Below are 24,383 nucleotides of genomic sequence, written 5' to 3'. Positions count from 1 at the left end.
TATATATTTAATTAGGCCTCCATACTTCATTACAAATTTATAAATGCATAATTTATGTCACAATCAACAAATTATTAAACTGAACTAGCTATAATAAGCAGGACTTCACCTCCTTCCTTGTTCTTGTAATTTGTGAGACAGTTGCTAATAATATGTTCACAGTTCAAGCTATTTACACTTCATTACAACAACTTATTTGTAAAGTAAATCCATTTGTCTGGTTTTCAGTTGAAGAGCAAAGACTGTATGAATACTTTTTCTACTGTCAAAATTGTCAATGCATTTAATCTTGTCTCACGTAAGAAGGACTGATCCTAGACAATGTAGGGAAACATCTCTCCAGCTAGCAGTTGTCACTGTAACATTTTTTCTTTTTTTTATTTCTTTTCTTTTTTTTTTTTTTATTAACTTCACCGTTTCTGAATAAGTTATGAACAGATTGATTTTATTTAGGAAAAATTCTAAAAGAGGAAAGGCCCCATTACTCTTGTAATTTGTCGAAGTCCTGTCTTCCATACAGTGTCATTAGCTCAGTTTTAAGTTTTTTCTTTAATCAAGAAATGGATACGATGTTATAATATTTTCCAGTATTTCTCTAGAAAGTTTATTAAAAATTACCTATAATTTTCACTGTGGAATAATGTGGAAGCAATCAGATGACCACTTTTGCTTGAACTGTGATAGAGTCACACATTTCTTTTGTGAGAGCAGTTTTTCTAGCAATAGGAAGATGGCACTGTTATGAACTGTTAATAATTGTGTACCGTAGTCATCTTTTTCCATTTGAACTCCCTCCCTAATATCTTAAAAATGATCTAATAGAAACACGAAACATTTACACTCCAAATGATTCCTTCATTCAGAGTGACACAGTATTCCATTAATACTAGGACGCCCACAATTTCTGTTCACCTAGAATGCCCAAACGAGTCAATTTAACCCAAACTCTAACATTTAATAGTGACTAGATATTCTTATGTACTTTATTTAACTTTATATGGATATATTTATAATATTTCAGCAGGGATATATAACAATTGAACTAATTAACAATGGCATTTTACTTCAACGTGACAAATATTGGCAGTACAAGAAATGATACTTTTAGAGAAATGAAACTGCAGTATTATAAACATTAAACTTCCAGATATAATCTGTTGCAAATCCGATGATCACAAAAACTTGACACAGATATTACATATGTATTTTTTAGTATAGGTACACTTAATGGCAAAAAGAATGGGCCGAATCTTGGTTGATAGAAATGCTAAGTTCTATCACGAGGTTCACTTGTGCAAACGCACTGCACTTCAAGGCATTGCGGTGGCATCTCTTCACTGAAAGTTGTCCGTCTACAATGTAGTCAACCTTACGAGCTATGTGTGGCCCAGTGGTAAGATGTCTGACATCTGTACCACAGGTTGTGAATTCACCTCCCGGTACGGTAAAATTATTTTTTTTATTTCAACTTTTAATTAATTTATTAGTTTAAATGTGAAATGGCTTTGTTCATAAACTTCGTTATGCCTGCCTTGTAAAAATATTATTGCCCATTACCTGTGGGCTATTAATAGGCGAGACCTGGCCCGTATAAACAAAAATACTTGTTTCACATCCTAAAAAAACCGGACCCATATCAAACATAAATAAACAATTAAACAAAAACAAACAATTTGTTAATATATCGACAAAAAAAGGCCTGTGGTGGGAACTAGTATCTCGTCCACAAACAACCTCATTCTGCACAGCATGGAGTCCACAAGATTATGGAACAGGTCTAAATTCATGGCCACCTCCTCCCACGCATCTAGAATCTGTCCCACAATTCGTCAGCTGTCCGAATTGGTGGTTGTTCTACCCAATTAGAGCATAGGATCTGTTTGACTGCAGCCCACAAACTTTCAATCGGATTCACATCTGATGATTTTGGAGGCCAGTCGACCACCTCCTTGTAAACCATCTTTGAATCCGGTTGGCGGTGTGCACTGGGTGATTATTCTGCTGTCCACATCTGTGGAGTAATGGTTAGCGCATCTAGCCGCGAAACCAGGTGGCCCGGGTTCGATTCCCGGTCAGGGCAAGTTATCTGGTTGAGGTTTTTTCCGGGGTTTTCCCTCAACCCAATATGAGCAAATGCTGGGTAACTTTCGGTGTTGGACCTCGGACTCATTTCACCAGCATTATCACCTTCATCTCATTGAGACGCTAAATAACCTAAGCTGTTGATAAAGCGTCGTAAAATAATCTACTAAAAATTATCCTGCTGGAAGAAAAGTGTTCCTTCTGGATATCGTTCTCAGGCATAAGGAATCATTACATTTGCCAAAATGTGTTCGTAGACTTCTGCTGTAAACCAACTATGGATGTGTTCCAGAAGTCCTGCCCCATCATATGACGTCCACACCCAACATGCGACCCGACCTGTTAAGTCGTCTCACGAAGCGTTCATCGTATCAGTGGCCATCCATAGATAAACTAGGGCAGGACCATCGTTGTTACTGGAGACAATTACCTCGTCAGAGAAAATGACATTTCTCCAATCGAAGTCCTGTTGGAGAGTAGCATGTGCTAGATGGTCCATGGCATACTCCATCGTCAAATGTTCTCTACTCACAGCTCGACAACACCATATGCCACACTCTCTAAAACATCTCCTCACGGTGTGTGGGGAACCTGGAAAGTTGGACGCCATCTTAAGTTGAGAGGCAGTTCTAAAGGGGTGGTTCTCAACTCATCTCAATATCATGGTGTCCTCTTCCCTTGTAGAGATGCACAGCCGACCAGGAATGGGACAATTCACAACTTCATCATTTTCGATAAAATAATTTAGCCCACCGCTTAGCAGTTGACAATGGGACTCCAATCTCTCTGGCCACCATCGACACAGAATAACCTATGCAAACCAGGACAATGACTTGTTGATGGAGTTGTCTCTCTGCCATCTTCAAGCGTAATGACGAGACAGAACATTTTATTAACAGATAGGCGTATTGCTTGAAGAGAGAGGGAAGTTTATTATTTATTAGAGTTTGGGCATATTCTAAGAGATGTCGCCACATAAATCTAGCTTTGCGAGACATATATGATGGCAAATTTGTAATTAAAAAAGAAGATTGTGGGAGATTCGAATCTTGAACTACTACTATTAACTCGTTCAATAGACCAATGCCATAACGACTTATGCTACTGAGACTTAATATCGTTTCGGCATAATACGTGGTTTTCCTTTTCATATTCACTTCAGTTGATTTCATATTTATCAATTTTATTATTATTTCACTCTTCAGAGTCCCTGATGTATCTAGAATCAACCCTCCATTCGATTTTATAATGTATTTTAGTCCAGGGATACAGAACTGGTGAGAGAGGGGTGGAAAGCATAGGGAAAGCGTTGGTTCCCTGTCCACAGTCCACCGGCGCTGAATGACGTAACTGTGGCCCATATGCAATCACTTAAGACAGACACTGAATACAAATCCCCTCCCCTACAAAGTCAATGATGCGGGGATGGAAGGAAGGGGTGAGTGACACAACGCCACAATTGTCGCCCAGTTCTCCAAGCCTGTTTTAGACTCTCAAACAAAATACAGCAAATTTAAATGGTTTAATTATGTGTTACCTGGTGAACTACAGCTTTGACGAGACAAGCATGCACAATGTTATGTATCTGGAACTTCGAAATTGTTGGTGGCCCATTCCTTTTGCCGTTAAGTGTACATTTACCACAGACCATTTTCTTGCAATGTAGGCATTTACTGACACTTTTTGTTTTCCTTAGAGTATCTTTTCATTTCATATCTATGACGTTTCGATTGATCTTCAGATTATGAATCATAAATATGATGATGATGATGATAATAACTTACTTACAAATGGCTTTTAAGGAACTCGGAGATTCATTGCTGCCTTCACATAAGCCTGCCATCATTCTCTATTCTGAGCAAGATTAATCCAGTCTCTACCATCATATCCCACTTCCCTCAAATCCATTTTTATATTATCTTCCCATCTATGATCTATGTCTCGACCTCCCCAAGGTCTTTTTCCCTCCGGCCTTCCAACTAATAATAATAATAATAATAATAATAATAATAATAATAATAATAATAAAACCTAGCTGTTTCTTTATTTTTGCGTGATGTTTCTGCAGTGTTTCAATCTCATTATTATCTGTAGAATCGCTGGATGAATCATCTTGTGGCAATACAAAATCATCATCTTCGTGAAAGAATATTTCTTCCCCCATCTTAACTTTTGGAGCTTGGCAAAGTTCTCATTTTCACGTAATATTTTCCGATGTGGTCTAAGACTGTGTGTTTGTCACATTCGTGTTGAAAAGACTATTATGAAGAAATTTAAGTATATAAATGCATCTTAGATTTTGTGAATTGTTGCATAATGCCAGATCCATAATGCAATGTTGCTTGAATAAAATGAACAGAATTGTAGAATGAGAATCAGGATTGCCAATACATAAATAACATTACTCATATCTGGTTGAAATGACCCACTTGGTTGGAGTTAAATCACCCTAAATTAAAAAAAAAAAAAAAATGGTTAACAAAATTGATTCTTGTGTATATAGAATATATGCATTTCAATATCCTGTCTGGTAAAATTGACCCATTTGGGTGTTCTAGTGTTAATTCTACTCTGTTTCCAAGGATAGTGTAAAAAGCCTACTAGTATAAACTTGTACTTGCTATTTGGGAAAAGGAAATTGTACCAGAACAATGGAAGGAGTACATAATTGTACCTATTTTTAAAAAGGGGGACAAAACCAACTGTGGTAACTTTCGAGGAATATCACTTTTGTTGACGTCGTACAAAATTTTGTCCAATATTCTTTTGAGAAGATTAACTTCGTACATAGATGAAATTATTGGGGATCATCAGTGCGGTTTTCGGCGTAATAGATCGACTATTGATCAGATTTTTTGTATTCGACAGATAATGGAGAAAAAATGGGAGTATAAGGGTACAGTACATCAGTTATTCATAGATTTCAAAAAGGCATATGACTCGGTTAAGAGGGAAGTATTATATGATATTCTTATTGAATTTGGTATTCCCAAGAAACTAGTTCGATTAATTAAAATGTGTCTCAGTGAAACATACAGCAGAGTCCGTATAGGTCAGTTTCTATCTGATGCTTTTCCAATTCACTGCGGGCTAAAGCAGGGAGATGCACTATCACCTTTACTTTTTAACTTCGCGCTAGAATATGCCATTAGGAAAGTTCAGGATAACAGGCAGGGTTTGGAATTGAACGGGTTACATCAGCTTCTTGTCTATGCGGATGACGTGAATATATTAGGAGAAAATACACAAACGATTAGGGAAAACACGGAAATTTTATTTGAAGCAAGTAGAGCGATCGGTTTGGAAGTAAATCCCGAAAAGACAAAGTATATGATTATGTCTCGTGACCAGAATATTGTACGAAATGGAAATATAAAAATTGGAGATTTATCCTTCGAAGAGGTGGAAAAATTCAAATATCTTGGAGCAACAGTAACAAATATAAATGACACTCGGGAGGAAATTAAATGCAGAATAAATATGGGAAATGCGTGTTATTATTCGGTTGAGAAGCTCTTATCATCCAGTCTGCTGTCCAAAAATCTGAAAGTTAGAATTTATAAAACACTTATATTACCGGTTCTTCTGTATGGTTGTGAAACTTGGACTCTCACTCTGAGAGAGGAACATAGGTTCAGGGTGTTTGAGAATAAGGTGCTTAGGAAAATATTTGGGGCTAAGCGGGATGAAGTTACAGGAGAATGGAGAAAGTTACACAACACAGAACTGCACGCATTGTATTCTTCACCTGACATAATTAGGAACATTAAATCCAGACGTTTGAGATGGGCAGGGCATGTAGCACGTATGGGCGAATCCAGAAATGCATATAGAGTGTTAGTTGGGAGACCGGAGGGAAAAAGACCTTTAGGGAGGCCGAGACGTAGATGGGAGGATAATATTAAAATGGATTTGAGGGAGGTGGGATATGATGATAGAGACTGGATTAATCTTGCTCAGGATAGGGACCGCTGGCGGGCTTATGTGAGGGCGGCAATGAACCTTCGGGTTCCTTAAAAGCCATTTGTAAGTAAGTAAATAAGTAAGTAAGTAAAATTCCACCTTATATTGGAAATCCTAGGAAGTCTTCTAACGACTACTGAGTCCGAAACAGCTTGCGTTGTGGAGATCAGAGAAATGCAGACAAATTTGCAAAAAAGACACTCGAACTTCGCGTATTTGTCTAGTCACTTGTTGCATAATACAAAAACCATACCGTTGGCTTAGAGTGTAAACCTGCTAACCGCCAAAAAGAAAATTTTACAGGGGAGGAAAAAAATTAAGTTTAAATTAACTCTGAAACTTTAGGACCAAATCTAAAGTACAGGTGGCATTTGTACCTGTACTTTGGATTTGTTCCTAAAGTTTGAGAGTTAATTTATTAAACTTAGTTTTTTGCTTCCATTGAAAAATTTAGCAAGTTTACACTCTAAGCTGATGACACACTTTAAGTTCATTATGTACAGTTTCTGACATGCCCTTGAGTACTGTAGCATTATTTACACGATCGCGCAACAATGCATCTAGTTCTGAAATGAAATTCACTATGTCAAAAAAAATATCGCGATTTTTGTGTTTTGTCACATCCACGCAGTGAGACTTCAAACACGCTGCAAAATTTTATGCAGTCAGTCGTTTTCGAAAGAAAGTGCCTGTTTTTATCAACTTCTTGATTGTGACGTCTTATAGATTGCTGATATGCAGTGTCAAGTTGAGTACCTACGTTGACATGCCTGCAAGTACCAAAACAGTAGCATTATTTATATGCGATTTTGAAGCTTCATTCTTAGAAATTCTTTCAGATATATGTTTCATGTCGGTTTCTCCCACTTTTGTCCAAATACTTTCGTCTTCGAACAAAACAATGTATTTTTTACTGGACATCTACAAAACCAAGAACATTTGGTGTATCATTCCCTATTGAAATACCGACTAGTGAGTTTACTGAATTCTTTATTCACCGAGTTATGTTTAATCCCGCCTATAGGGGTCCTAGCCTTTTTATTTCTAATTTTTCTTCATACCGCCTTGAAGAAAATATGTTCATCAACTGAATAACACTGTTCATTGTTCACAATTATAGTGTATTGTAATTACGCTATACACACAATGCTTTCCTTTGCAACTACAAGCACTTGTTACTTTAACTACACACACAATGAAACTGAATAGCTAGTGCCATTGCGTGACCACCAGAGGTGGAGTGAAGGTTGGTCAGAAACTCGTCCCTTCTTCAAAATGAGAGAGACAGAGGGTAGATTGGCACAACTGCTTCTGAACACAGGGAATTTTGATCAAGACAGGTCAGCATACGTTTCAGGAGGCAGTCTCCACCACTTAACTTTCAGGAATGAAACAAAATTCCAAATATGCATATCTCAATAGGAATGGGAAATAAGACCTGCACTGACAGACGTAGTGTGTTGTATGCATTCTTACTCCACTGCAGTTTTACCACATGTGATGTGAGACCTTTTTAATCTTCCTTCCATTAATTTCACTTCATAAGACCTGCATAGTGGAAATGTATTGTATTTCATAAAGAATGAAAAATGTTCAAATGTTTCACTTCATTTTTAAAGTGTGTAGACTATGGTAATTAATGAATTCATTTGAAGAATTTAAATAAAATAAATATGTAAACATTATACAATGAGGGACATAATAGTTGAGCAGCTCGAGTATTTTCTAAGTCAAAGAATGCCACAATGCTCTGAGCCAAAAGTTTTCGGTCATATGTTGACGAGGTATTCGCTTCACTTCGCTTTTCTGGTTAAATACTACATTACATATCTATGCTGGGAAAGAATTACAACTATAATCTCTTGTGAACTGCTCCATCACTGTACGCTGAAATTTGCTCTGTGAATTACAATATAAATTATTATAACATGTACTGATAATCATTATCCTTTACCCTTTCTATTCAGCACTTACAAGAGAGTAAAAAATAAAATATTATATGTGTATGTGAAAAGGGACCACAGTCTGGCATATAATGGAAAGGGGTGCAAGTTTGTTAGTCACAGTGTAGCCTAAGTTTCAAAGTCACAGGTAAGTTGGAACTTTATACTTAAATCGAAGGTGAAAAGGGACCAGTTCCCACTGCATTATGTTTGCCTCATTATTATAAACAATCCATATTAAACTATTCTGTAATAACAGACTGACTGACTCTCCTTAAATCCTCTATGTAGGTTTCTTCCAATCCATAGTCAATAGATAAAACGTTTTGTAAAATACGAACATTAATGGGATAGAAAATGGGAGGTAGAAATGTTAAAAAAGTTCACTGATTTATCTTTTGAACCAGCAGATATACACCACTGAAATTTAAAACAAGGGATTCTTCCTAGAATTGGTTTAGACTTTTGAGGATTTTTTCAAACTTCAAGGTGAAGAGGGGAGTTGAAAGTTTTCAAAATTCTCTAAAGTATCTTTTGAATAAGCGATATAGAGTATTAAAATTAAAAATTATAGTTACTTTCTACAATATTGGTAAGATGTTTAGACAGCCGAACTTGGTTAATTCGAAGTTGAAGGGACCATTAAAAAATCGAATTATCCAAGATTTAAATTTCAAGTATTTTCTTACTTTCTACCCAGTGGCATTCTGATTCAAACATCGCAAGTTTATTTCGAGGGAAACAGTCCAAACCAACCAACTAAATTTATGGAACGCTCATGAGAATCACACCCAGACCTCTTGTACAGAAAGTCAATGCAATATAGTAGAACAAACCTATTTATTCGAGATTATGTATATTGTTAAAATGAAAGACATTCAAATTAAAAAAAAAACGCTTGAAACTTTTGTTGGTTTTAAGCATTTAATTTCTAATTCTGCAAAATTCTTCGAGTTTATTGAGCGATTGGAAAATTGTTTCACAATTTGTTGTCCTTCAACATAGCAACTTAATCCTTGATGTGGTCCATGGCCTGGGCGATTGCAGGCAATGGTTTCTTGGAGTGTTATGTTCCTATTGTGGGATGAGTTCCGTAATTTTGGAACTCAATTTCGCCCGATTTCACTTAGAAAATAAATAAATAAATAAATAAATAAATAAATAAATAAATAAATATATATATATATATATATATATATATATCTACACATAAAATCGAATTACAGACGATTTTATGTCAAGGGAAGGTGCAAGAATTTCGAATTAGACAAATTGTACTGTATCATCCCCCTGTGGTGCTGAAGAAGAGGCAGGAGAGGGTGACACCTGATCTCGAAATTTGATATCTGTGGATTTTTTTCGGGTCACAGAATATGAATATGGCATTATTTTGGCCAAATTTAACTCCTAAGTGGGTGGAGAGGGACAGAAATTGGTGGGAAATTGAATTTGATATGTTGCAGGTTTTGGAGCTACAAAAAACGGATATAACAATTTGTGTGAATTCAATATGGGCAGATTCTGTACTACGAATTAGCCTACATCTTAAAATCCCGAAAACAATGGGTAATGCAGATATACTGAACTTACCCGAAAATTTCTCGTTCTTTTATAGTACAGATGTGTTGATATCTGAATGCATAATCAGTATAGGCCTTTATATTGTAATAACAGTAGTTCAGCTTTGTATGCCCTAAACATCTGGAGACAATGAATCAATAAACTAATTCAGACTGGCGGCCTAAGATGCCTTGTAACACATATCAAAGGGGATGTTTGATAATAAAAGGGAGAGGGAGAGGGAGAAGGGCTCCGATTTTATTATTAATGTGACGACTTTCAGAGTTTAACCAGCAAGTGAAAGAGACGAATTAATTTTTTACAGCAGTAAAGCATTATAAAATAATTTTTATATTATTTCCAACAGATATTAAATGACATGTAATACAGTAGGATGTTTAGTGTGCAGTTGTAGCATTTCCAGTACTCATACTGTGCTAGTAACCACGTTACATTTTAAATCTACATACATGAGGAAAACAACACGATTCGTTTATTACAAACTCTCTTAAACAGTATTCAAACATAGATTTAGCAAAAGAAATTCACGAAGTGATGGAAGATTATTTCTGTGTAAGTGAAACTGCACAAGATATGTTGGGCATTAATGACATTGTCCATCAGATGATTCCTCTGTTGAAGAGCATACTCAGGATCTAGTTGCCAGTTCAGTTGACTTTGGACACTGCTTTATTTTGCCTAAAAATATAAAGTAATGTTTCAGCATCAGTGACTTTGGACACAATTTTATTATTGTTTTTAAAAATTGTATATTTATAAAATTTATAATCAAAGGTAAAAAATAAATGTTTCGAGGTATTTAAAAACAAAACTGAAATTATATTTTCATGTTACAATTACATTCCCATTCTTAGATACAGAAAAACAAGTATGTGTGTGTCTCTGTATCTATGTATGTGCATTATGTTAGTAAAAAATATATCCAAAAATTAGTTAATTAGGGAATTAAGTGAAATTCAGACTTCATATATCTTCCAAGTCTAAGAAACAACGGTTTGACTACACACCTAATTTGAGCAAACTTGACAACAGCTTTATTTTCCTCGTTTGAAAACATAAATATTTTATTTATTTTTTCTTTTTTTAGATTTTCTCATCAAAGAACACTAAACAGAGTCAACTGATTTCTTCCCAGTAACTGTACATACAAATTTCTTGTTTACACTTCTGTCCCTGAATTTTGAATATTCAAGCCCAACAATACACAATCATCAACACTCAGGCGGTCAAAGTCAATGTCCTCCTGATCTTGATTTTTTTTATATCCATTGGTATTGTACAGTTTTCATTATCTGAATATGAGTCTAAATCACTCTCTGTATCTACATCTTGTTTCCTGGATTTCCATGAGGCTCTCAAACTTCCAGATTGGTGACACATTTTCCTGCAGGGACATTTATTTTTACTCTCTTCTGCCTTATGCCAGGAGTTCTCTCTCTATTGTGCAGCTCTCTAAGGAATTCTTCATTCATGTCCTGGTTAGTCTAGTGTGTGTTTTAAAAGACATTTTCTAGACTATAAAGAAAAACTCCTGTTGCCTTAAAAAATCGTGAGGTAAGAGAACAGTTAAGCTGCTAAGTATGCAACATCGAGGGGCTGTGCTATTAGGTGGAAAGATGCAAAATCTAATGTTTTTTTCATTTATGATGACATATGGCCACCCAAGTTGTCACCAATTACAATTTTTGGAGTTTATTTGGGAAGATTTGAAAATATGGGGATGCTATTTTGAAATATCAGTCTTCAAACCAACTGTTTCTAGACCAGTTACACCTTGCACCTTTAGGCCCCAGTGTAGTCCAGCCTTCAAACAAGTGTTTTGCCTTATAAACAATTACTGACCAGAAGCAGTCTCTGGAAACATGACTAAATACGACTGTTTTCATGTGTCGATGATTCTCATTGGATATGTAGAACGTCTTCTACAAATTATTTTCTTTACTCCAGGATGATCTGTTAAATTTGTTTCGTCGTAATTAACGATTAGTTGTAATCTTGGTCGGTTTCATTCAGGTCCTGGAAATATTCCTTAACAACTTCATATGCCACTGCAGAGAATGCATGCTTTATATTTTGGCATAAACTTTGTAAAATAATTTTCTTATGGCATATCAGAAATCCTCTCATCCACTCTTTTCCTGGCAAACTGTCCTTGAATAACTTCACTTTAATTTCTCTATGGAACCTTCTAAGGACTGGGTGGGTGTTGTAACACTCCAGTCGCAGTTTTTTTAATTAAAATCACATTAAAAGGTCTCCTTATGTAATGATATTTTTTTTTATTGTTTCAGAGTTCCTTTATGTTTTCATATGCCAACTGTTAAAAATAAGAAAGTTCATTTATTTTTTTAGAAAACATGTAACTAGTACATGGGGTGTTGAAACAGCCCACATAGTTTTTTACCGTCACTTTCTAATTATTTTATTATATTTTTATTTTAAAATATTTTGTAGATTATTTATGTTGGTAGTAGATTACCAGTCTTACAAAAATGTTATTTAAATATGTTCCACATTTTAACTTATCATTTAGTACTTTTCAACATGTTGCAGAAACAAACCACACTTCAAGACATTAAGAGATCCTCAACATTGAACCAGTAAGTTAAACTGTGGAACATATTTAAATATGTAAATAACACTATAATAATGCCACACTCTATATAAAGCACTTTACTAGTTTCTTCCTTAGTTGTTTTTCCAGAGGTCCGCAGAAGGAGCATCTTCTGTGGACCTCTGGAAAAAGAACTAAGGAAGAGACTAGTGAAGTGCTTTGTGTGAAATTCAGCATTGTATGGGGCAGAAACATGGACATTACGACGAAGTGAAGAGAAACAAATAGAAGCATTTGAAATGTGGATATGGAGAAGAATGGAGTATGTGAAATGGACAGACAGAATAAGAAATGAAGTTGTGTTGGAAAGAGTGGGTGAAAAAAGAATGATGCTGAAACTGATCAGGAAGAGACAAAGGAATTGGTTGGGTCACTGGCTGAGAAGAAGATATCAGATGACATTAAGATACATGGATCATATGCAGAGACTTAGAGGAAGGCAGAAAATGGGAAAGATTGGAGAATGCTGGATTTTCAGTGAAAGACCTGCCCATGAGCAGAACACTTATATATGTATGTATGTTGTAAAACCGGAAGGCTACTACTAATATAAATAATCTACAAAACATTGCAAAAAAAAAATAGAAAGTGACGGTAAAGACAATGTGAGGTGTTTCAACACCTCATCCAATAGTTATGTTGGTTCATTGTTGAGCCTCAGTTACTGAGAGTGCATAGAAAGAATAAACTGTGATTTTTTCTCCTTATTTTATGTAATAAGAAATAAAACATTGTAAACATTGTTGGTAGTCTCGGTATTACAATAATGTTCATTATTGAGGGTCATTTACTGTCCTGTTATCCTTTTGTGAATAAATATACTTAAAAAAGAGCAGAAGTACTTATTATCTCAAATAATCAGTTGGGTTGAAAAAACATCCCACGTAGTCGCCTATGTAACAAAATGTATCCAGTTCTCAGAAGGTTAAGGTAATTTTGCACAATAAACATAACATAAAATTATATTAAAAGAAAATCCCATGAACTAACCATTATAAAGTACTCTGCAAGTTTTCTCTCCTCATCAGATGATAAAATACACTGCCCATCTCTATTAGAAATTTTACTGTCTATTGTTTATCCCATATTTTTCACTAACATATCTCAAAGACTTCCCCTGCTGTGGCTGAATGGTCAGACCTTCAAACTGTCACGCAGGCGGCCCGGGTTCGATTTGCGATCAGGTCTGGGATTTTTTCATTGAAAAAATCCATAGTGACACTTGTGGCGGACAAGGTCGCAGTTGGGGTCCTCCTGTTTTTCCCCACATTAGGCATTTACATCATTCCGTCACCATTTCTCCATTTCATTACCATTCTGTAGCGTTCCCCGATTGCTGGCTGGCGATGCATGGAGGACCTGGACCAGAGAACCGGCATGCGTCACCAGAGGGTTAGCGCAATAGATCTGAACAAGGTTGCAGTGCCCTCCCCCTCCGTTAAATTCAATTCAATTTCTTGCTGTCTCTCTGCTGTAGTTTTCATAAGAGTCTCTTCAGAATAATTTGTGTAGTTTCATCAGGCTTTCAGTGTTTGTGTGCTGGAACTTCACGCCTTCACTGCATACAGGTTCCATCTTTACCTGAAAGGCCATCTAATCTGTTGGGCCCAATGTTTCGAATTCAATTTCAAAGCATTTATTAAAAAAAATATACCATATATACATAACTTACATTATATTTTCCTCAGCTGTGCCCTCTTCAGCCATCGTGCAATTACATTTGACAAAAATTCATGTATTCACGGTATGTATAGTTACCAGACAAACCTGTGCATTTGGAGTCCATTAAGCTTCAAAGTTAAGGGCGAGAGATAAGTAAGCAGGGCAGGTAGTATCCTCAACAAAACATTCGGACTGGCTGTTGTCCATGATTCTGTTCAGTGTCGTAGTGTCATGACCAACTTTTCAGTTTGGTTAGTGTTGCCAATTTGTGCATGGAGGAGTGATGTAGCTGTGATGTACATAAAGCGCACAGATTTGTTTCAGTACCTGTATGTATATATCATCATCATGTGTGTGTGTGCTGACAATAATGCTAGCCAGACAGAGCATTCGTATTTTGTCTTTAGCTTGTCTTGGTATTATTTATTCATGTTTCAGTTCAGTTCTTTTATTGTATTTTATTATGAGAAAATACACTCCTCTATATTTATTTTTGTATAGCACTATAGTGGTGCCAATAGTTGCAGTTTTGGGGTTCGTCACTAAAGTAATCTTGGTTTCTTGGTGCATAGAGTTGAGCTGTGAGTAGTTTTCTGAGGTCCTATTTGTTATTTGGTAGTGTTTGTGAGTATAGTTTAATGCTTTGAGGATATGCCTCCTGGGGTTTGTGTTTTGCTTATTCACGTCAAGTTGTTGAGAGCAGCGTGATGATGTAATGGTTTGCTATTGCTTCTCTGTGGCCGGGGTTGGGGGGGGGGGGGGAAGTGGTGAATAATTGGACCAACTGTGACATGCTGTGTTTGTGCTTGATAGATTTGCGAAGATTGCATGTGTGTATTGTCTGTTGAGAGATGAAAATGTGTATTTGTTATTAATAGGGCTCAGATTTTATGTAAATACTGTATATGTAGCTACTAGAAAAGCTAAAATGTCGGTGAATCACACCAGAGGGATCATTATTCCGAAGTCTTAAGGTATACATTTTTACATATTATTTTGGTACATAATAAAAATTTTGGCACATATTACATATTTTGAAGAATATTGCATATTTTGAAAGAATATAGATTTTTTTCATCAATTTTCCCTCAACTTAACTCATAAGTTATACGCTTTAAAACTGTTTATAAAGCTTGTCCCTTAATCTCTAATGCATAAAAATAATTTAATAATTGAAAATAATAACGCATTCTGTCAAAAGTCGATGGTTGTCCCTATTAGCTGTTGAATGCCTTGTAAAAATGTGGAGCACTTTGAAAATATATTATTTGACAAAAGGTGAAGAAGAAACGCATCCTTTAATTTGGAAATTCCCAAGAAGATGAAGTAAATGAAAATTCACTGTCAGTGGCAGAATATTTTCTGTTTTTTGTTAATTGTACACTTACAATTTTCTGTAAAGCGATTAAAATATTAGAATGTGAAAATATGCTTTCAACCGAGGTGCACAAAATCATGTTGGGAGTAAAGACTCAAATAGAAAGTCGTAAAAAGGACTAATTTTTTCGGTTTTGAAGTGAATATGTCGCTTGAAAATCTCACAGAGGCAGAAAAACGAACTGTAATGAAAGAGTTCACCACTGTGTAGGACAGATTGTTGCAGTATCTAGCCAAGTGGTACGATTTGAGTGACAATAACATATTTTCAGTTATATCTGTTCTTGATCCATCTAGCCCATAGATGTCCGATTGTAACTGGTACGAGGTAACCCCTGGTGTAAGCAACCCGCAGCGCATATTCTTTAAGGTCTTTTTCCTATTTTATATGGAAAGTTTTTGACCTTAGCAGAGCATGCTTGACGTCAGTGGCGGCTTCTCCAGGGGGTTGCAGGTTTGTACACCCCCCAGTACTGTTCCTAATCTCCTAGCTTTGTTACTATTAAAAATATAATTTTATTTTACAATTTTCATTCATGACTATCTGCAGCTGGCATCTTGTTTTGTACGTCTGCAGGAGCCTCCGAGCCTCTTGGTTTGCAAAGACGTTGTAAACCTAGGGAAGGTAGTTTATAGAGATGTTCGGCTAATGCGGGGACAGGGGGGTTAGAGGCGTGGTCTACTGCTATCCTCATTGAGAATGGTTTGTCACACTCCCTGACATGGACACCAATGTCAGTGCGGAAGAAACTAAATTCACTGCGAAAGTATCTGTTTCAACTAGACATTTGTCCGAAGTAATAAGCATGAAAAATGTATTCATTTGGCTTATGCAACGAACAGTCGCATATTCCGCATATCACTTTCTCAATCTACATGCACACAAATGGCACAATACATAAAAGAGCTTGTATTTTGCTTTAAAGTTCTAAGAGTTGTCGTTCTGACATTAAGTGCTGCTATCTCCCGACAGCCTATGAAAGCTGCATTTGAATTTTATGAACGAAAACGTTGCACTTGGTACTCGGTAGCATTCTGATGACGATTCTGTGCTCAAATGTTTTCCATGACGGTAAATCGCAATATGGAGAGCTCCGCCCACGACCCCTTCCACTTTTGGACTTTCAGTATAAATAGGTATGCTTGTATTTAGTCATTTTACTTATTAATTGCATATAAATTAGCTTTATATGTATACGCTCTCAAGTATACATGGTTTTAAATTTTAAAGTAAAGTATGTTTAACTCCTCTTCGATATCCATTGTGCACCACCATATTTTCAAACCACCAGCCGCCACTGCTTGACGTGCAATATCTCCTGGTTCTATAGACGTTTGGACACCCATGATCTGGCCCATCACTGTTCTCATTTAATGACTTAGTTCGCGTAGCAAAGAAAGTGCAAGTTACTTTCGAGTTCGACAGAAATGAACTCTACAATGAGTGACCAATTTTAAAGGAAGTGATAACAACACTGATGCAAGACAAAGATAAAAATCAGTGTTGCAAACTTTGGGTATCTTTTTTCGAAAAAGCTACGGTCCCTAACATATTAATAATAATGCGACATGTGCTAGCAATTCCAGTAAGTAATGCGCTAGTGGAGTGTTAGTATCATGAATGGTTTGTGGACAGATGACAGGAACAAAATGTCAACAGAACTAGTGAAAGCGGAAATTGGTATTAAAATGAACTTTAGTGTAAGCTGTCAAGAATTCTACAAAATAGCCCTGGAAAAAAGAGACTTCTAGAATCTGCAAGGAGCTCCAAGAAATACAAATTTTAAGGTAGGTCTACGTCTATTCTTAATACAGCGAAGATTTAATTATTACTGAATTTTTAACAATTTTACAACTTTTTTACGTGAGGCTCTGATAAAATTAACTAACATGCATTTAAGAGAGCATATTTTTCTGTGCCATGTCTAAAAATTTCACCATGGTTGGATTTTATTTGACGGAGAAATAAATTGCTAAACTCTGCAAATCTGGCATTAAAATTAAGAAACTTGTTGAAAACGTTTTTTTTTTTTTTCACGATTTCAAACATTAATTTATCCATCAAATCAAATCTGATATTGTTGAATTTTTAACCAATCCTTTAACTTGCAATACAAAATGAAATATGCCTATAACAATAATTAATTAAAATGGGTATAATAATAATAATAATAATAATAATAATAATAATAATAATACGCCCAATAATAGTAGTAATAATATAGACATCGTAAATCTTCGGGTTTGGCGATAGTTCAACCTGGTAATCCTAGTTGCCACATTAGAAGTTCGCACGAACTTCCATTTTCAGTGAATATTCGAACCTAACATTAGTGTATTATTTGTGTTGAGTGATGTGTTTCAATAAGGAAAATCCACATAGCTTTTATGTTTATTCAGTTAGCTTTTATGTTTATTTAGTTACGTTCGGACTGTCAGTTTTACATTAGGAAGTTTGCATGAATTTTAATTTTTAGTGAATATTCGAACCTAGAATTAGCGTATTATTTGTATTGTGTGATGTGTTTTAAAAAGGAAAATCCGCACAGTTTTTATGTTTATTCAGTTATGACCAAGTGATAGAGCAATAAGCTTCACATGGCTGCAGTTTCAACATTTGGCATCATGAAATATGTACCTTTTTTTTGTATATACTGGTATTTATTCAATTATCCGGCAAAATCTCATATCCAGAACTAGCCTGGTCCCTTTTGTGCCAGTTAAGAGGGATTCTACTGTATGTCCAAAAATGGAAGAAACCTTCTGCAGACTGGCACTCTTAAGGTATTCAGATAAAAATGTTGAAATCATTTCATTACAATTACCTGTACGTCTACAGCAAAAGTATCAGATCAGTTGCATTTAGCACAGCAATGTTTGTCTGTGTTGGACATCCAACACCAATCAGTTCTTGGCTAAATTTGGTTCAGAACTTTTGACAGGAACATTTTTTTTTTACGGAGGACCCACCAAATCTGCCATTTGCGTTGCTTGTTGAGAAGGATATATCCTCCTCTTCAATGTTTATACGTAATCAGTAAATACTTCTGTGCTCAGATCACATCAATAAATTGTAGAATAATGATTTTCATTACCTATTTCCAGAATGAAATCGATCCATCAATGGTGGTGCTAACTTTGAAGCACCATGGTTTAAAGCATCAACCATGACAGCATACAAGACCAGAACATTTACAATTATTACTTTTGTTTTTATTTACCCACATGTAAATTTTTTATCACAACTTAGTATTATCTTGGAGGTAACTCTGATTGTGAAAACACGTGTGATCTACAAAAATTGTTGCTGCTTCTGTAATAAGATTTTTTTAATCTTCTATCACATTTTGGTAAAGAAATAGCTCATTTTTTGCACTCGTACTAGCACTATATGCAGATGTGTCTTCTCATGGCAATGTGCTGAGTGATATAAAATATTCTGTCATTCCTGATTTTCAGATCACAACTCATCATGAATTATACATTTAACATTAACAGTGCTATTCAACTTATATTTCTTTCAAAAGTGAAAATTAAATTTTAGAGTTCTTAAATTCTTAATGTCTTTTTAGCATTTTCAGAGAATGGTCTATGAATGTGGAATAACCATGACACTTTATAAATCATCATGCAACACTAATCTATATGAACTGAATAAAATTATATCCATTCAATGTTGCAAACAACATTTGTAAGATAATAGTAACAATTACACTCCTGATCTTGCATTGGTGCAAGTGTTGACATACTTGACTTGTATCATTCATACCAAGTTATGCTTCAAACACTTATTACTGAAATATTATTTTGCATATTCCAATTTTAAATTCTGGACAAAAACTGTTCCAAAGACTTATTTCGGGAAAACGGATGCATAAGATTCATAAATAAGCATCACTGCTATATCAAAATTTTGGATTTTCTTGGTAAATAGGACATAAATTGTGCTACCAAAAATATCATTCCTTTGCATAGCTAAAAAACCGTCAATTACTGGATGATGGATAAAGTTAACTTCATTGCAGCAAGAAATTCAAATTGGTTTCGTAAACAGAAAGAATCGTCATTCTAAACAATGAGTTACCGGTACTACCGATATACAGATAGGCCTACTTAATTTACTGGTACACAGGTTTAGTCATGAGACAACTAAGCCATTGCATACATCACTGACTAGTAACATTGTTTACTATTCAGACTTCCTTTATATAATAAAAATAAAACTATTTGAGTTGATTATAAGCAAATCTCGAAGCAATTCTTTAGTAGCACAGTTACTGAAAGAAAACAAGTACCGAATATTGGGCCTAAAATAATAGAATTCGATATTAGTACGTAATTCTAGTGTTATTCCAGTTGCTCTCTGTGGGTGAGTGAGTGTATGTGTGTTGGTTAGAATTATTTCATCTCAGGATACAGAGTGCAGTAGAAACAATGATCCCTTTTAAATTGTGTGCCATTGTTGAACATAGCTTCCTAGAGAGTTGACGTTGATACCAGTGTGTAGTGCAGTTCATAGCATTGCCAGTCGGTATGGAGCGTTGGTCAAACAAGCATCGTGCGTTTGTAATTGAAACATTTTTCAAAAGTGGTGATAGTATCATACAAACGCAGCGTTTGTTTCTAAACATTTTGACATTGGTCGGAATGATAAAGTTCCGTCCCAGAAGTCGATTACGAGATGGGTCCAATGGTTCAGAGCAACAGCATCTGCAGCAAACAAGAAGTCCCCTGGTAGGCCATGTAAGGTTTCCACCACAGACAACATTGCAAGAGTAACAGCTGCTTTAGAGCAAAGTCCAACATGATCAGTTCGTCGGCATTCACAAGTCGTTAACATCTCGGACAGAAGTGTGCGACGGATGTTGCATCTGGATATGAAGTTCCATCCCTACAAACTCCAAGTGGTGCAACAATTATTGCACAGAGATCTGCAGGCACGTCAAACTTTCTGTATACAGCTTCTGGAGATGATCAACACTCAACCTGATTTTCTTAACAAGTTCATGTCTGACGAGGGCCAGTCTCACTAATTGGACTATGTGAACAAGCAAAACTTTAGGTACTGGGCGCTACCAATCGTAATCAGATTCACGAAAGACCACTTCATAGCGCAAAAGTTACTGTGTGATGTGGATTGTCTATGCAGGGTATTCTTGGTCCATAGAATGACGCAGGTGACAGTGTCACTGTAACATCAGATTGATATGTTATGTTGCAACAGTTCGTAATGCAGGAAATGCTCTGTAAAAATATCCATATGCAGTTGTTGTGGTTCCAACAGGACGGTGCAACTGCTCACACAGCCAGATCGTCCATGACAGCCTTACGCAGAATGTTTCCAGCGCATCTTGTTTTCCACTTTGGTGATGTCAACTGGCCAGCCTGTTCACCCAATTTATCGGTTTGTGATTATTTTCTGTGGGGATTCCTGAAATCCAAAGTGTTTGCTAACAGGCCAACAACTATTCAGGACTTGAAAATCAACATTCACGCCGAAATCGAGGCCATAACAGGTGACAATTTTCGTAAGGTTATAGCGCGTGCATGTTCATGCAGAAGATTGCATCGCCAACAATGGTGGACACCTGAAGGACATAATTTACAAAAAGTGACATGTGTGATCAATTGTATGAAGTGCTCTTTCGAACAGTGCTTAAATAAAATGTGTAAAATGGATCACTGTTTCCGCTGCACCCTGTACAATTTTTACTTAAGCACTAGAAACTGTATTCAGATGTATATCACATACATAAAACCGTCACCGAATGGTAATGGCACCGAATTAAAAAACAAATCAAGTTAGGTCGAATAAAAGTCTACATGTTATTTATAATAAGTGCACTAACATATTCACAGTGATATACCGAACAAATACTATTGTTTCATTTTGTTTATGTCATGAATTACCGTAGACTAATTCGACAAGGAAAATGTATGAACCTATAAAGAACAATGATGTGATATTATCTGATACATTCTTTCTAATAAATTCCCCCAAATATTCAACACAACTATCGTCCTAACAGTAATTATATGACACTCAAATACCATTCTTAGAGAAATACAGTGTCCCAGGGGGAAAGGTCGATGTTCTGGGAGAACATTGTATTTGTCATTGTGACATGAATATGTGACCTATATAGAACAGTTGTTCAAATAGAGCTGTTTGAATGTAAAAAAAATCTACAGTCCACCACAATACATTTTGCAACCCATGTGAGAAGATACTTTGCTCATCAAAGATAATCTTGGTTTTCATTGATGTCAACAACAGCATCCATTGTGAGTGAGCAGTTTGTCTTGTATACTGACTTTCATTCTGTGCATTTCAGCCTTCATCTAACCATAAAAACAAAAATTCAACGGGTTGAGGTCTGGAGATCTTGGTGGCCAGGGAATGGTATTGCAACAATCCACTGATTAGAAAATTTTGCGCCGATAATGCAAAGAGGCTCAGTCATACTAAAAGTGCATAACACACCATGTAACCAAACAAACATTCTCTAGTAGTCCTGGCAACGTACAGCACAAAAATCGCCACTACATCGGTCCATCCAAAATAATGGGATCTATGAGCATGCCATCCATCATACCACACCAAACATTGATCATGAAACGAAGTTGAAAATTTGTGTCCATAATACCACGTGAGTTTTAGTGTTAGGGATTCTTACGTATGACTGATTCCATTATGGGAGAATATAACTTCATCAGAGACTAGTATTATTGGAATCAGTAGATTATTATATGTAACAAGTGACAAAATTGTAGACGCTTGGCACTGTCCCATCTGTGAAGATTTGCACATGCTATAGTCAAAATGGGTACAATCTTCCCTCATCCAGTCTTTGTCATACATGTGTTCGTAAAATACTGAGATGTGCAGACATTTGACACAAACAGTAGAACTCCAATTATCTGTCACCCCCCTATTAAGCGAAATCCGGATTAATCTAACTGTTTTTCTCTTGGTCTTTTATCTTTTTTTGATGCAGAAAAATATAAGTACTGTACATTATGTTCGTAAGATTTGTTTTTTCTAGAAAGGGTCATTTCAAGCATTTACTGTTACCAAAATGTTGTCGCAATGCTGCAACAGAAAGTTACTTGTCGGAAGGGGAGTTTTTCCCCCCAACTTGTAAAATAGTCACTAATCTGTCTTCAAAGAAATTGCACGCAATTGCAGACTCGTCCACCATTCAGTCCTTCCAACTGTTTGAGCGACCTTACTGTGTAACTTCTATGCAAACTATCTTCCAGGGTGTCTAAAGAAAACATGTTATGCTAAGGGACGATTTCCCCAACATATTATTAATCCATAATTAACTAATTGTTAGTTATTTACAAATGACTTTTAAGAAACCTGGAGGTTCATTGTTGCTCTCACATAAGCCTGCCATCGATCCCTATCCTGAGCAAGATTAACCCGGTCCCTACCATCATAACCCACCTCCCTCAAATTCATTTTTATATTATCCTCCCATCTAGGCCTTGGCCTTCTTTTCTGCTCAGGTCTTCCAACTAACACTCTATATGCATTTATCAATTCACCCAGACATGCTACATGACCTGCACATCTCAAACGTCTGAATTTTATGTTCATTATAAGTGAAAAATACAATGTGTGCAGTTCTGCATTGTGTAACTTTCTCCAGTCTCCTATAACTTCATCCCTCTTAGCCCCAAATACTTTTCTAAGCACCTTATTTTCGAATACCCTTAACCTCTGTTCCTCTCTCAAAGTGGGAGTCCTTCACAAACATACAGAACAACCAGTAATATAACTGTTTTATAAGTTCTAACTTTAAGATTTTTCGACAGCAGGCTGGATGGTAAAATCTTCTCAACTGAATAATAACACGCATTTCCCATTTTTAATCTGCATTTAATTTCCTCTTGAGTGTCATTTATATTTGTTACTGTTGCTCCAAAGTACTTCAATTTTTCCTCCTTTTGAAAGGATAAATCTCCAATTTTTATATATCCGATTCGTATTATGTTCTGGTCACGAGACATAATCATATACTTTGCATTGAAGGTTTACTTCCAACCTATCTCTTTACGTGCTTCAAGTAAAATTCCCGTGTTTTACCTAACCGATTATGAAATTTTTCCTAACATATTCATGTCATCCGCATAAACAAGCAGCTGATGTAATCCATTCAATTTCAAACCCTCTCTTTTTTCCTGGACTTTTCTACTGGCATATTCTAGAGCAAAGTTAAAAAATAAAGGTGATAGTGCATCTCCTTGCTTTAACCCACAGTTAATTAGAAAAGCATCAGGCAGAAACTGGCCTATAAGGATTCTGTTCTCAGTTTCACTGAGATATATTTTGATTAATCGAACTAGTTTCTTGGGAATACCATATTCAATAAGAATATTATATAAATCATCTCTCTTAACAGAGTCATATGCCTTTTTTTGAAATCCATGAATAACTGATGTACTGTGCTGTTATACTCCCATTTTTTCTCCAATATCTGTCAGATACAAAAAATCTGATCAATAGTTGATCTAGTAAGTGTAAAATCATATTGATGATGCCTAATAATCTCATCTACATAAGGAGTTAATCTTCTCAAAAGAATATTGGAGAATATTTTGTATGATGTCAATAAAAGTAATATTCCTCGAAAGTTGTCTTTGCCCCCTTCTTAAAGATAGGCACAATTCTAGACTCTTTCCACTGGATAGTACTATTTCCTTTTCCAAATAGTATAAATTTAAAAATTTCATTAGATAATGCGTTTCCACCCTCTTGTATTAATTCTGCTGGAATTTGATCGATACCTGGAGACTTGTAATTTTTCAGATATTCTATCACAATTTCGACTTCAGAAAGTGTGGATTCGGGTATAAATGGCTCAGCAGTTTGTATTTGAATATCGTCCCGATAATTTCTATTTGGCCTATGCGCATTTAGTAGTTGTCCAAAATAGTTTTTCCATCTCTTCAAGATTGAATGAGAGTCTCCAAGCAAGTCACCATTCTCAACTAATTGTTATTCAATTTAAATACGTAAGTTAAATCATATTTAATTCGTTTCCATTTCACCAAACTGATGCGCATTTAAAATAGAGTCCATTTATTTAATTCCAATTAAATCACCATGGCCTTCAGAATCATAGTAAAATAGTAATATGGCCAGTGCATTG

The 24,383-nt window shown here is 35.8% G+C and overlaps 1 protein-coding gene across 5 annotated transcripts in view; it reads right to left on the bottom strand.

Annotated features, from left to right (window-relative positions):
* ova (ovaries absent) overlaps positions 1-24,383 on the bottom strand; it is a 144,113-nt gene that overhangs the window by 13,298 nt on the left and 106,432 nt on the right. Inside the window, exon 10 of one of the 5 annotated variants that reach the window (XM_069836657.1) lies at positions 9,881-10,247. The exons of the other annotated variants lie outside the window; for them this stretch is intronic. Coding sequence (XP_069692758.1) covers positions 10,239-10,247 — 9 coding nt within the window. The 3' untranslated portion in view covers positions 9,881-10,238. Of the gene's footprint in view, positions 1-9,880; positions 10,248-24,383 lie in introns of those variants that run through there. 5 annotated transcript variants of the gene reach the window in all.

The sequence above is a fragment of the Periplaneta americana genome, chromosome 10 (genome assembly GCF_040183065.1).
Source record: "Periplaneta americana isolate PAMFEO1 chromosome 10, P.americana_PAMFEO1_priV1, whole genome shotgun sequence".
NCBI lineage: Eukaryota > Metazoa > Arthropoda > Insecta > Blattodea > Blattidae > Periplaneta > Periplaneta americana.
The sequence above is the reverse complement of the archived record's forward strand: the minus strand, read 5'-3'. Positions and strand labels throughout refer to the sequence as shown.